The sequence below is a fragment of the Chionomys nivalis genome, chromosome 14, assembly GCF_950005125.1.
Source record: "Chionomys nivalis chromosome 14, mChiNiv1.1, whole genome shotgun sequence".
Taxonomy (NCBI): domain Eukaryota; kingdom Metazoa; phylum Chordata; class Mammalia; order Rodentia; family Cricetidae; genus Chionomys; species Chionomys nivalis.
The window spans coordinates 39,222,272-39,236,562 of NC_080099.1; the positions used below are offsets into that span (position 1 = coordinate 39,222,272).

At 39.7% G+C, this 14,291-nt stretch overlaps 1 protein-coding gene across 3 annotated transcripts in view; it reads left to right on the forward strand.

The window, feature by feature from the left end:
• The window catches only part of Jakmip2 (janus kinase and microtubule interacting protein 2), a 150,169-nt gene extending 142,892 nt beyond the window's left edge, over positions 1-7,277 (forward strand). For all 3 annotated transcript variants that reach the window (XM_057788524.1, XM_057788523.1, XM_057788525.1), the window contains 2 exons: positions 915-985; positions 6,738-7,277. In XM_057788524.1, coding sequence (XP_057644507.1) covers positions 915-965 — 51 coding nt within the window. In that variant the 3' untranslated portion in view covers positions 966-985; positions 6,738-7,277. The remainder of the gene's footprint in view (positions 1-914; positions 986-6,737) is intronic.
• Positions 7,278-14,291: the final 7,014 nt, after the last annotated feature.

The window sequence follows — 14,291 nt, forward strand, 5'->3', positions numbered from 1 at the left end:
GGTTGCCACTCCAGCACCTACCTAAATAAATCCTGTGGAAATTTGGGGAGAAAAGGAACTAAGACTGTATCAGCTGTCAGAATTTAATGAGGATGTTTCTCTACCATTTTGTCCCATAATATTTATAGACCTGAACTTCCTAGTCATCTTTGATAATGAAGTAATGCAGCAATTAGTGTTGAATATTGTCTTAAGGTAGAGAACTGAGCTACTTAAATAACAAGCTGGTTGACTCTTAGGAGATGAGGTTCACACTGGGTATCCTGCTCACGTGACCTCACTCCCTCCTGCCTTCCAGCCTACTGAAACAGCTAACAGTAGTGCACTCTTCGGTTTCCCCTTGCAATCCTTGAAAGCCTACTCAGAGTGCACACCGTGTGGGGCTGGTCTAGGGCGGGTTATTTCCATGCATGCAGTTGGTGTAAATCAGGAGATATCAACGAACCAAGCAAAACAGCCTCCCCTGCACACAGCGCTCACATGACCAAAGTGCTTCCAATGTTGTGGTTTCCTGTGCTTTTTGTAAGTATCCATGGGGGAGACACAGCAGATGCTATGGTCCTCTTAATAAGCACGAATCTCTGATTACAGTTCTGAAACACCCTCGCATCCCTGAAAGAGAGAGACTATGCATACAGGAAAGTACAAAGCTCTCATTGGGCTCCAAGACGGTATGGGGTTAGACTGATCCTTTACTAACCCTACACTTAGTTTTTCTCCTGTGTGAAATTTAGAGTCTAAAGCCTAGAACAATTGTAGGTGAGAATCCCCTGACACTAAAATGGATGGCAATAGGTGAATACAGGGTGGTTTGGGTTTGTTTTTAGGAGGAAATATGGAAAGCTGAGGTTTTGTGCTACCTGAATGCTGATGGCAGCTCAGATTTACATAATCTCCTTCTTTTTCTTCTGCAGTTTCTGTTTCTATTCTTGTTCTTCTCTCTTGCCTTCATTCTATGGCCTTGATGTCAAGGTGCCTCTTAAAGGTAAGACTCCTTTTAACTCAGCACCGTGGCTCTAAGAGGTGGCAGATAAGAAGGAGGTTACGGGTTGTTATCGGACCACATGTCCTTTCTAAACCAAACAGTTTATTAGTTAGCCACAAAATGGGAAATGGGTCCAATGCAGGTTGACTGTTTTTAAAACTTAAAGTTGTATGGTGTAAAACTGATGTTTTCAGTTTAGTTGCAGTACCTTAAGAAGTCACAAAGTCTGCGAATCTTAGTGTTCTCATTGTGACTGTATATAACCCAGGAGTTGTGTGCCTGTATCTACCACATGAGGAAACATCACTGGGCCTTTAGTATTCCTCCAATGCCGATTTCAAGACTCAGAGAAACCGATTATGAACACAATTGCAACTCTGTCCCGATCTTTCCACATCAGAAGTCAGGAAAGCATGATATTAAGTGAACCTGGATCTTGTTTTAAAACAAGATTTTTCAGCATTAATTCAAGAAAAAAATGCAGTCATGTTATGGTTATTACCAAACTGGCATCTGATGAGAATGCACCTCGGTCATTCTAGCTTGTGGTTCTTGGTACTGAAAATAACAGGCACAGAAGCCTTATTGTGCACTTCATGAGCCAGGCCACTTGAGCTGATAGAGTTGACGGGAGGTGGAAATGATAGAGAGCAGGGACTGGTCTGCATCTCACCGGATAGCAGGTGGTTCTGATGTCCAATCAGCAATGGAAACCACAAATCTCAATACTACTGTTTACAAAGGACCATTCTAAATATACTTCCATGGACCACTTCGACTTTTATTATTCTGTGAAATTACATTATACAGAGTTCCCCTCTAGGCTTCATATTAGTTATTATTCTTCTAGCATGTAGAAAGATAGAAGAGAGATCTTTCCCTCTCCATGAATGTCAACCTCAGTGCCTCCCTGTGAAACAAGCAAGTAACGCTTTAGCATGACCTGAAGTGGAGAGAGTGAAACAAAGGGGCCTAGAAAGATGGTGTCCTTTGGTTGTCCATCCTCCGGCTGTATTTCTTCTTCCAAAAGGTTTTCTTTATAGTCTGAAAACTATTTTTTCTCTGTGGTTTCTGCTAAGAGTTTGGGTATGGGGGACACTCAAGATTGGCTATGTGCTTCAAAGTAGCACATAACTGACACTTAGTCAGTCTCTCTAGACTGAAGGTCTAGTGTGGAAATACAATAGCAAATGAGTGTGATAACAACTCTAGTCAGTATAAAATGTATGCAGGCAAAATGACAGTGGTTGAGACTTACCGACGTCAATTATAGTGTGAATTCTGCCTGTGATAAGTGTGACAGTAGGCAACTTATTTAACCTATGTGACTCTTTAAATATTTACCCATAGCATGGTGATGTGTTGAGAGAATTGAATGTTGCTGCACATGAAAAATACTTACCAAATTGCCTGCAAAATAATTAAATAATTGCAATTCTTAGCTAGCTACTATTACTTTTCAAGTTAGTTATCACATTCATTAATTTTTGTATTATGAATATGGAAGTGTAACTTTCAGTTATTTCTAACCAAACATAACATAAATCCAAACAAAAAGTTTCTTCTTCAAAAAGTAATCTTATCTTGATTAACTTTTGGAAAGCCAACACTACTGAAAACTGAATGATGTCATTTGTGTCTACAAGGCAATTTAGATAAGGACAGAGAGAAGACAAGTGATCATATTGTTCACAGATAGTAAAAGCATACTGCAGATAATTTTTATATACTAAATCAATAATTCTGGTCATAAGCCTAAAACTAACTTACATATAAAGACTTACATTGTTTAGAGAAAGTGATTTATGGTCATACATATTTTCTTTGAGCGATACTGTAAGTGATCTTGGGTAAATTCTAAAAATACATTATCCTAGCATTTACTTCACCCCGATTTCAATCTTTAGTCTCAGCTGAAATGGGGTACTGGGAGTCATAACCATATTTTTCTCTAGCACTAATAAAAGTCCTGTAAAATGAAGGCTGTTCTCTTATTATACCTTATTACTTTGTAGATCTTCACTTCCATAGAAAACTACCCAGACCGGGTGATTTACAAATATTAGAGTTATTTTTCACAGTTTGGAGATTAAGGAGTCTACACCCAGTCATTGTCAGGGTCTACATCTGATGAAGACTCAGCTTCTGCTTCCCAGATGACACATTGCTATGTGTTCTGGAAGAGACACTATGTCCTCATAGAAGAGAAGAAACAAAATGACATAAAGAACTTGCTCAGTTCCCTCAGGCCTTTTCTGGGATAAAAATCCAGTTCATGATGGGGTCACCTCCCATGTCAGTAGAGAAAGCCTCTACCCTCTGGCTTCAATTAGGACTCGTTCAATATTGTATGTTCTCACATTTATACTCCCATGAATCAGTTGCTTAACAATTCCCAATGCCGTTTTCTTTATTAGTAAAACAGAGATAGCAGTGGATATCTTTCATTGAATTCCACATGAATTTACTGAATGATAAATTGCATTGGCGTTCTGAAGGAGTGGAAAGTGCAGGAGCTGTCCCTGGGTTTCCCAATGGGGTGGCTGGTCGAATGGACGTGTCTTTAAGATATTAATTACAGTCTTTGACAAATGAGAGCTGCTGAAAGAGAGGCAGTTTTCTTTGAGGGTATGATCCAGGGTAGGTCAATGACATTCCCATGGAAAGTCACCATCCAAGAGCAGGACAAATTGGACTCTGTGGGTTTAAAAAAGTACTTGAAAACAAAAGTCAGGTAGGCAACAGAGTTGGCATGGAAGGATGGAGTTGGCATGGAGCTGGAAGATTAAGATTTTCATACAATATATTTTGATAATATTCACTTTAAATAATCAATAAAATATTATTTGAAGATATTAAAGTCACAAATCAGAGGTGACATGCTCTTGGTTCAGAGCCTGGTGGCATGGCGGGTTTCAGAATGATAGTGGCAAGCAGTGTGCCTCAGAGAAGGAAGGTAAAAGTCAGCCTCTGTAAGGACTCGCTTAAAAGAATCTCTGATCCACAGTGTGATTCTGGATAATTGAGGTTGAATGCCACTCACTGGCATCACAATAGCAATAATAATTTCTTTTAAAGATACTCCTTAATTTATAAAAATGTAAAATCCTAAGAAATGATTATAAACTAATTGGTTTTAAAAACTAACACATTCTAACTACAAGCATTATCTAGCTAACTCTAATAGGCAGAAACAATAGCCTATTGTGGCAGATAGCTACAGACCCAACACTGGGACCGTGAGGACAGAAAGATTATGAGTACAAGGCCAGCCATGGCCAAAATTAAACAGAAAAGAAATGAAAATGATATATGGCTATGATCCAGAATATATGATGGAATTTCTCATAGAATATAAACTGAAAGCTTACAAGTAAATGCCTTTGAAAGGGAATATACTTATTTTATGTGTAAAGATACATAAACATCTCTCTAAAACATTGTTGTTTAGGTTTGGATGAGATTTTTTTCCCCAGGAAGTAAAGAATGTTATTCTTTTTTTAAAAACAATATTATTGTATCTATCTTATATGCATGAGTATTTTGCCTGCATGTGCATCTGTGCACCATATGTGTGCAGTGTTCACAGAAGCCAGAAGAGGGCATTGGGTCTCCTGAAACTGTTACAGGTGGTTGTGAGCCACCACCACATGAGTGCTGGGAATGAAATCAGAGTCTTCTGCAAAAACAACCAGTGAGTCATCTCTCTGGCCCCGAGGATGCAGCTAAGCTCTTGTGGTGGTGGCAGTGTGTAAATGTGAACTGAGTCTCATCTTTTCAGTTCAGTCTCATTTCCTTTCCTCATCCTTCAAATAATTCTTCAATATAGTCCCCCACTTCCCGTTCACTTCTAGTACCTGAAATTCTCGCCAAGTTTAGAACTTCCATCTCATATTTGATTTAATCTCATGTCTTTTCTTATCCTATCTTAGCAAGGTAAGATACCCCAAAGAGGAACTGGTTCATGATTTGGCTGTAGCTCTCATGCCTTCCTTCCATCCATGGGGCTCAGACTGCTTCTGAGTGATTGTCACAATTTCCCTGACTGTGATTGACTAGGTCTTTGAAGTTTTTTCTTGGCAAACTGACCAAAGACTGGCCATCCTGAGAGTGTGCAGCAAACATGCATGAGCTCTTCAGAGGGTCACTCCGAGAATGTCCAGTGTCCTAGTCTCAGCCTATCTGAGGCCCAACCTTCTCCAGTGTTGTTCTAGCTCCCATCAGTGGCTCTAGCCCACAGCTTCTTGCTGGGGAGGTCATGAAGCATAAGCAGAGATAATAACACTTCTGCCCCCCGTCTCTACTCTGTCATCCCACTCCAATTCTCTCCTCTGAGAAACAAAAGAAGAGAAAGAAGTATGTGTACAGAAGACAGGTCTCTGCCTGTGCACACATCACCAAACTTTCAATGCCTCTTGGCAATGCCCCATCCCCCCAGTGTATTCTCCTTCATTATTTGTCAATTTAGTCATTCGTTTGTTTATTTCATATGTATGTAGAGGTCACATTGATGAGGCAAAGTCTCTCTTCTGCCACTGTACTATGTACTCCAGCCTAGGAGATCTATAGGATTCCAGATAATTCTCCTGTCTCCACCTCCCATATCATTATAGAAGTGCTGGATTTACATTTATATATACAATAACATCTAGCTTTTTGTGGGTTCTGGGGATCCAAACTTGGGTCATCAGGCTTATGCAGCAAGTACTTTTACCTGCCTGCCCATCTTCTGTGTCCTCTCTCATCATAACCTCATCCCCTCATTCATTGAATGCCTTTGCCATAGCCTACTCGGTGACTACACTAACCATCCTAATCTAAACCTTTAGAGTGAAATATTTACAGATACATCTATATCTAACTTATACCTGCAGCAAGAGTTTGTCTGTTTAATGTGCCTCCACGTGGTGATTTGAAAGCGTGATTGAGAAACAAACACCTCCTGATCTGTCAGTTTGGACCTTGCTCAACATTTCTGGGGCAGTAGCATAATCTTTCTACAGAGTCAATATTTTCATTATTTATTTAGATTAAAAGTGCCGCTTAAGCAAGCTGATTAGCTTGTTGCAATAACAAAGAATTTTTTTTCTCTATCCATGTCATTCAGAGTGAAGGCCTGTCCTTAAGCAAGGCACGGTAGCATGTCCTCTTCTGCCATCTCTGGATGTCATTGGAAGAGAGGACATTATAAAGGAGAGTTCTATTTAAGTGAAAATCCAGACAGTAATACGAAGCTCAGGGAGAGAGCCCTGTGGCCACAGTTCGCTTTCAGGGACAATTCAGAGTCTGTACTGCAGAGTCCTCAGCAAGTTCTTCCACAACCTCTGGGGTGAGAAACCTTGCCAGCGGTTGTAGTTGTACAACAGCAAGCGTGACATAAAAATAAATCACAGAAAGTTGTAGAGAGCATAACAGTATCTGGCAGTAATAAGAGCTAACATATCCAGGAGGCACTAACTATAAAAACTGTTATTACTTTGTATGTAACTTATCTCAATAAATCATGGAATAAATCATTCTTTTTTTCTCTCTTAAAGCAACTAAGCCTAGAGATATTATATGATTTCCCAAAAGGCATCCAGCTCAAAACATAGACAAGAATAATAATATTTTTATCTTTATTTTTAAAAGTATGCTTTGGTTCTGGTGCCAGAAATTGACCAAAAGTTGTCTTGCCTAAGAGTTTGCTTTTTTTCTTACTTAGCTGTTAACATAAATGATGGTTGGTAAATTATTTCCCTCTGTCTTACAGAAAATTCAAGAACACAGATCATACTCCCAGAAGGCATATGCTTTTAAATCTTCAAAGATGGCAAAATTGTTTACACCGATGTAAGGGAAATCAAAAGCTAAGAACTACCCTGTAGCCAAGACTGTGTGCTTTAAAGCCATTATTCAAGGTTTCTTACTTGACAGTTTATAATGACCCTGTTGAAAAATCTACATTATATGCTGCATTTAATGAAACGTGTGTATGTTGAACCAGAAGAAGAGAACTATAAACATATATTATGTGAAGGAAAAATTCAGCAGTGGAACCAGTTTCAGCAGATCAAGAGAAGACGTGTCTTGGGCATGGAACCAAAGTTACAATGAAACATTCAACTCCTGCTGTGCAGGGGGGGTCATTTTAATGTAACACCACACCCCATGGAAACACTATTCCTGAAAATAAACATCATTTTAAAAAAACAAAACAAACATAAGAAAAAAATCGAGGGTGGGTGGGGAATGAAGCACGAGGAATACCTATGAGGAGCTATTTACAATAAAAGGTTTCATTTGAAAAGTCTGGTTTGTTACTCCAAGGATTTGCTTTTCTGTCCTTATGATTGTTCTAAACTCAGGAACAGAGACATCTGTGATACAGATGGAAGAAAAACACTCTCCATTTTGTTTCTCCTAAAGGTGGAATTGGGGATCAGAAGCGGATCCCAGTTACGCTACAAGCGACCAAGTCAAGTGACTCTGGGGTGTGTAACATGGGATGCGAACGGAAATCTGATGCTGTCTGGCATCACACACCTGTGTTTCTCCACTGTGGATGGACTGGTCTCATCCATATTGAAAATGATGAAGATTATACCCACGAGTCACAAACTCCCCGACTTAGCTCTGTTTAGAGCATCAAGAGCTATAGGGAACTAGGGCCAGAGAGCTCCTCTGCATCCTCCAGTTTCAAGTTCAAATTGCCTGCAGATGAATACGCTCTCCGACTGGGGTGACATCGTAGAGGTGATAAGTCAAATACCAACAGTCGCATTTGCCAGAGAGCTGTGGATATTGAGTATCCTGCTATACCCAGAACAATCTGAACTCTTGTCATTTAGAACAATAACATTATTTTCTGAGCTAGCTAACAGCGACACCCTGGGTCTACTTTTCTCGAGAGAGGGCACGCGTTACTGACACTGCGGTTCTCTACCACAGGCAGATAGAAGACTCGTACTTCTCCTAAGTTATGTATTACCGAGTCTTGGATTCAGCACTGACAGTAAATATATGTTCCTGAAAGGCTAATTTTACACCTCATTTACTATAGAAAACAAGACAACCTCAAGTTTTCAAATAATCAAAATTTTCTTTCTGGGGCTAGGATTTTCACACATAGAGAATGTGTGTAGGGAGCCAGAAACTCTTTCTATGAAATGCTACACAAATACTTCCATATGGGAATTGAGCATATTCTCCCTCAGTTGTAGCGCTGGCATTTTCAAAGCCAGAACAACTGACAACTCTACAAGCCAAACAGAATGCCGGGGTCCCACATTTCTGTCCTTGTTTTGAATGCTTACCCAAGAATTTGGCCCAGTCACTGAACCTCTTTGTGCCTCACTTTCCTCGTTTGTAGAATGAGGGTTAAATGCTCTTTTTCATAAGGTTTCATTTGCCATTCTGGAACAAGAGGTGCTTAAAGTAGCACAACGTGCTTTGTAACTGTTATAAATGCTATAGTGTTTGATTTCCCTGTATAATGAAATAGTTATTGAATTTGGTTCAAACAGCATAGCATTACTGAAGCTTTCCCATCAAGCTACCTAAGACACTACTAGCAATAAATTGTGAGATTCAAAACCATGGTGAATCATCTATAGCAAATAGATTGACTCGTACGATGTCATTTCAGTGCTAAGCAACTCCTATGCTCTCCTGGTTACATAAACACGAATCAAACAAGACCCGTCATCATCACAGGAGAGCCAACCACGCAATCAAGGGTTGGCAAGAACAACTGAGAAATCTGAATATTTCTTTCAAGGAATGCCAGACGATGTGTCTTGGGGCAAACACAAAAATCAGAACTATCCCGTGAACTCTTTGTGCCGCTAAGGTAAGTTCCAGGTCAAATGCAATTAGCAGGTTCATTGTGCAGTTGACGTGAAACAGGGTACTTCTACTGTGCCTGCTACCCAGATAACTTTCGGTCATGTATACAAATATACAAATGACTTTTATTTTTTACCTCTTTAATGATATTTCATCTACCATTATGGGGCCCACTTGAAAAAAATCCCTACTTAATCTGCTCCAAGCACATCCTCCTTCTCTCCTATTGGCTTTCCCTAGCAAGAGCCCGATGGTAAATTTTAATACCAGAGAACTACATCTAAATTACTATGAATGTTAATAAGAGTCCATACCTGCTTCCCCACTGTTATTTGAATTGTGTCAATCCCATACTGAACTGTCTGAGAGCAGCAGCTGATTGTCTCTAAAACTTGTGTGTGTGTGTGTGTGTGTGTGTGTATGTGTTGGGTGAGATTTTTTTCTGTTTAATATCCAGAATACTAAGGAAATTTCTCTAGGCTGTAAGCTAAATGGTGATATCGTTATCAGGTTTGGGTTATGTCTTCAAAATGAATGTTCTACTGTTTAGACTAGGGAAGTTTAAATATTTTGACAGATCCCATCCGCATCTACAATTACAGTGGTGTTGAGAAAACTGTGGATGTGTGTTCTGCTCATTCGCAGGTTAATGAAAATGGAATGCTTCCTTGCATAAGAATAGACAAAAATGTAACTTGAGTAATAGGGAGCTCTGCTATGAATTTCTTATTTTCTTCCAAATATATAATTCCCACTCAATTCTTTTAATTTCTGTATCTGTTCCATCCAGATACACTTGCCCAGAGATTTGGGGAAAATTAGCACAGTGAGAGTTCACTTACCTATGTTCTCTTAGCCGAGTATGCATCTCTTGAAACCGACTGAGTAGTTCAAGAGAAGCAAAAGCTCCCATATAGCACCATCAGGATAGTGAAACGTCCTTGAGTGAGAAGAAATGCACAGACTCATTCTGAGAAGCGTTCTACAAAACCCTGTCATCAACTTCACCTTCTCCTTTTCAATGCCATCTAACTTCTATTCCAGGTGAAGAATTAAACTAGTAATAATCCTGTTTGACTTAGGTCATCTCACTTAAACTGCGGCTAAAAGGAAGGTTTTAAGAATGAAAGAATACACTTCACTTTGGTTTTTTTTTTCTTCAATCTAGAAGTAACTTCTTATGGATGGATATGGTTCCTCCCAATATGGGAGGTATTGTCATCACTGGGGTCAGGAAGGGTCTCCACTTGCCATAGAAGAAATAAAATTTGCCAAATCATTTGTGCTGCAGTATTTTATTTCAACCTGTTTATTTTTTATTATTTACTTTAAACAAACCTTGCCCAATTTTTATTCTGCCTATGTATTGTTAACTTTTTCTATAAACACACTGTAAAATGTGTATGCTCCAATCTTCAATGGAATTGATAAGCACCTTATTTTAAAATGCTTACTGTTTTAACTTGCCTGGATTTTCATAGAAACTGTAAAAAGAATATCTGTTGGTTATGTGTTGATATTTAAATAACCAGACCATCTCTGCAATGTTACATCAAAGTAGATGATCAATGTACTCTATATTAAACATATTGTTGTGTTCTTTTTATCTATCAAAGAGTGGAGTTGAACACACACACACGTGTGTGTGTGTGTGTGTGTGTGTGTACTGGAATAAGGATTGTAGGAATCAATGATGTCATTTAGGAATTACGTTGCTTTTGTGATAATTTAACTGCCCTTTCCCCCCCCCCTTTCCTCACCTCCCTCCTTTTATTTTATTTTTCACGGTGGTGCTAGAAGTTGAGCCCAGGTGCCTGAGTGTTCTAGACAGCACAGAGCCATATCTCACCAGATCCTTGCCCTGGTAACATAACAGCCTTTAGGGATTCAGTTTGATCTACCATGTGGAAAAAATAACTTTTGAATTACTTCAGTAATGTAAGTAGATCTTTTTGTTTGTTTGTTTGTTTTTTTGTTTTGTTTTGCTTTTTTTTCTGAGACAGGGTTTTTCTGTGTAGCCTTGGTAGTCTTGGAACTTGATTTGTAGACCAGGATGACCTCGAACTCACAGAGATCCACCTGCCTATGCTTCCCGAGTGCTGGGATTAAAGGCGTGCTCCATCATCCAGCGTGGAAGTAGATCTTAGATGACTGTTTATGCCATGAGCTACTGCTTCCAGGATGGAGTCACACCAGTCTTCCCATGGACTTCTGGTCTAGATGGGAAAAGGGGCATAGGAGAAAGATCTCCTTTTTCCTGACTACTTTATAATTCCCACATAGAAAACTGCCTAGAGGGTGGATTCCAGACATATCTACAAAAAGACTCCGCATGATGGGAGAATGGGGTTGGTCCTCAGGATGCCTCTTCAAGGACCGAATTCGATTATACCATTTCAGAGCTGAGCAGGGCAGGTTCCAGTCCATCCCTGACTTTAGTAGTTGAGTTCTTCCTACATAAAATCTTCTATTGCTTGGAGAGCCTGAGTCCAATTCTTCACTAGAATTTTAAAAGATATATGTAAAGGGGCAGTACAGGAAAACGGATTATAATTTACTACATTCAATCTAATGTGTCAAACCCAGAGGTACAAATGACTGACTTAATGAGGGGTTCTGGTTCTATTTTGCTTTTTTTGGACCAAAATCTTTACACTCATCGTATTTCCATTTTTGCTATATACAGTTCTACAGGGTGGCTGTGGAACAGGCAAACAATGTAAAGTCCTCTTTGCCCACAATGAAGACTCTGATTACTTACTAAAGAATGAATGATCTAATTTTCTAATCAGAAGCAAATCCAGAACCTGTTAGAAACTGCAGCCACTTAAGTTTGACAGACACCTTACAAAATGTGCCTATTTACCCTAATAACTGTACCATCTCCCCACAGTAAGGCAGATCAACATCCAAACACTTATAAATATGAAATGTACATATTCACACATTTGTATTCAGTACCCAGTATGATGGTGTGGGCATTAACAGATATGTACTTCAGATCTGAACAGAGGCTCTAAAGAAGATGCTTTTCTGATGTTGCTAGGCAACTTGGTTTTGTTTGGCGTATGGTGTCTATACTCACCCTTCTTTGGTTGCTTCTCTTGGCTCTGCTGATCCACCTTCCACCCATTACCACTATTTCCTGTTGCCTGTGACTTTTCAATGACCCGCCCCCCCCCCGCCAAGCCAGACATTTTTGTTCCTGGAATCTCAAGAAAAACAACCCCAGTGCAGTTTACAGTATTAATATCAAAGGTCCTATGGCTTTATCAACTGAACTTACATCTCAAGAAGCTTTTGTGCATGATCTAACCTGCGGTGTCTAAATCTGTGGGGACTTGAGTCTAGAGCAAATAGGTTTGACTCCACAGTTCCTCCCTCATGTGTCTACTGAGTTAGTGTAGCCAGAGGGCCTGTTTCCAAAGCATTCCCACGGTCACCTTCATTAATTCATTAGTCAGGGTGTTTCTTGTCTCATCGCATGACTCTGTGGGCTGCTTCACTGCTGACTGATGAGAGACAGAACTTGACTGGTTGCAGTAGAGTGATTATCTGAAGTTCACGGGACATGTCCATGTACTGTATGTATCACCACAGAGGCAGGAATCCATTTATTGTATGTAAAGTTTTATGAATAGTTATTTTAAAATTTATGTATTTAATATAGCAATCAATGAACTTTGGTGTTTTAGTTTCTATGAAAAATAAAACAAACTGCATTTTTAAGAAAAACATTTAGTTTGTATTCTGCCTGATTCTTTTCTAAAAATTATAACTCAGCTCTTAACCTTTTTATAAAAGCAGGGTGAGATAAATTAAGATGAACAGCATATGTTTGTGAAATAAGTTCAACATCAAGAATAAGAAGCATGTATCTTCACTTGTCGCTCTTTTGAAACCTCCGATTTATGTTGTCTTTGCCACAGGCACACTTAAGAGGAGACCAAGGAAGGATTTACAGACGTCTGAAAAGAGCTAAGGTTCTTAGCATCCCCTTTCAGATGACTGTACCAGGCGCTTGCTACCCTCATCCTAATCTTGCTTCCTTATTCCTAGCCCTATATCCCCACCCTCTGCTTTGGAGAGATACCAGACGACACAGTACCTAGAGCAGGTATGTTCTATACGAGCTTCTACATGGGTCAAAGTCTATGTTCTAGAAGCTGTGGGTGAAATGTCATGGAATTTGCAAGCTGATGCGGTGAAAAGCCATGGCAGGTTTGAGGGTCTGGTTAGTGCACAGGCTTTGAGTCAAATTCCTGCTCTAGACTTTACTTATGCTCGTCCTGGCCAGGAATTCTCTCCCATTTCCCCCTTACCTACATAAGTCTTACAATTCAAGATATACCTTAGCCATCACCTTCTTTAAGAACTGAATGAATATGTTTTTTAACATTTGTTGAGGCCAGAATCCTTATAGATACATGAGAACAGTGTACAGAAGACAGAGAAGGAAGGGGTGGTAGTAAGAGAAGGAATGAGGGGAGAGAAAGGACAGAAAAAGACATGAATCTGGTCAAAATTGTCTTTATGAAACTCAGCAATGTGTTCAATGAATATGAATCAGTAAGGAAGTTTGAAAACACAAATTTGGATAGAATAACCTTTATGTTTCCCCAGTGCTGTCCATTGCAGTTTCCCACAGAAAGTTACTGGGCTTGTGCTTTCTTACTCAATTCCCTAATTAAGCCTAGGGGCTGTTTTAAGCTACCACACCTTTGCAACTAGGATAGGCCCTTGTCCTGAACAGGATCTCACTAAATCACTCCCGTTCTGTTGCTTTCTGTATTGAACTGTCTAGGGAGAGTTAACATACCATTTGGGTAATTGGAGAAAGGCTTCCTGAAAGAGGAGAGAGCTAAACCAGGATGTTTTATGGAAATAAACGGGCTTTGGTTTGTTTTGTTAGGCTCTTCTTTCCTTCTTTTCTATCCTTCCTCTTCTCCTTTTCTTGCTTTGCCATCTTGTGCCTCTGAAAAGTTTTGTTTTGTTTTTTCATGAACCAGAAGATATTCCCAAAACACGTGCAGATAAACTACCATTCTGTATCGTGAGTCTGTTCCTTCTGGGTTCTATAGTGTGCCCTATGCCTTCTCCTTCTGGGTTCTATACTGTGCTGTATGCCTGTTCCTTCTGGGTACTATACTGTGCCCTATGCCTGCTCCTTCCGAATGGCTGTCCTCCCGGTTTCTATTCTTTTGTATTCTACTCTCTGGACACCAGAGGGAGCATTTGTCCAGGAAAAACATGCACCCAAAGAACTAAAGTTGACCTTTTGTGGTATTTTGTGGGGTTTGTTTTGTATTTTTTTCTTTCCCACATACATCTGAAGTGACAGCCTAATATCAAGTGTTGAGTGCCCACTCTTCTACAATGGTTTCACCATCCCAATTTGCAGCCGTGAAGGAGGAGTTCAGTTGCTGTCTTCACTCCGGCAACACAAAGACCCAAGGAACCTGGTGACCAATTGCACACC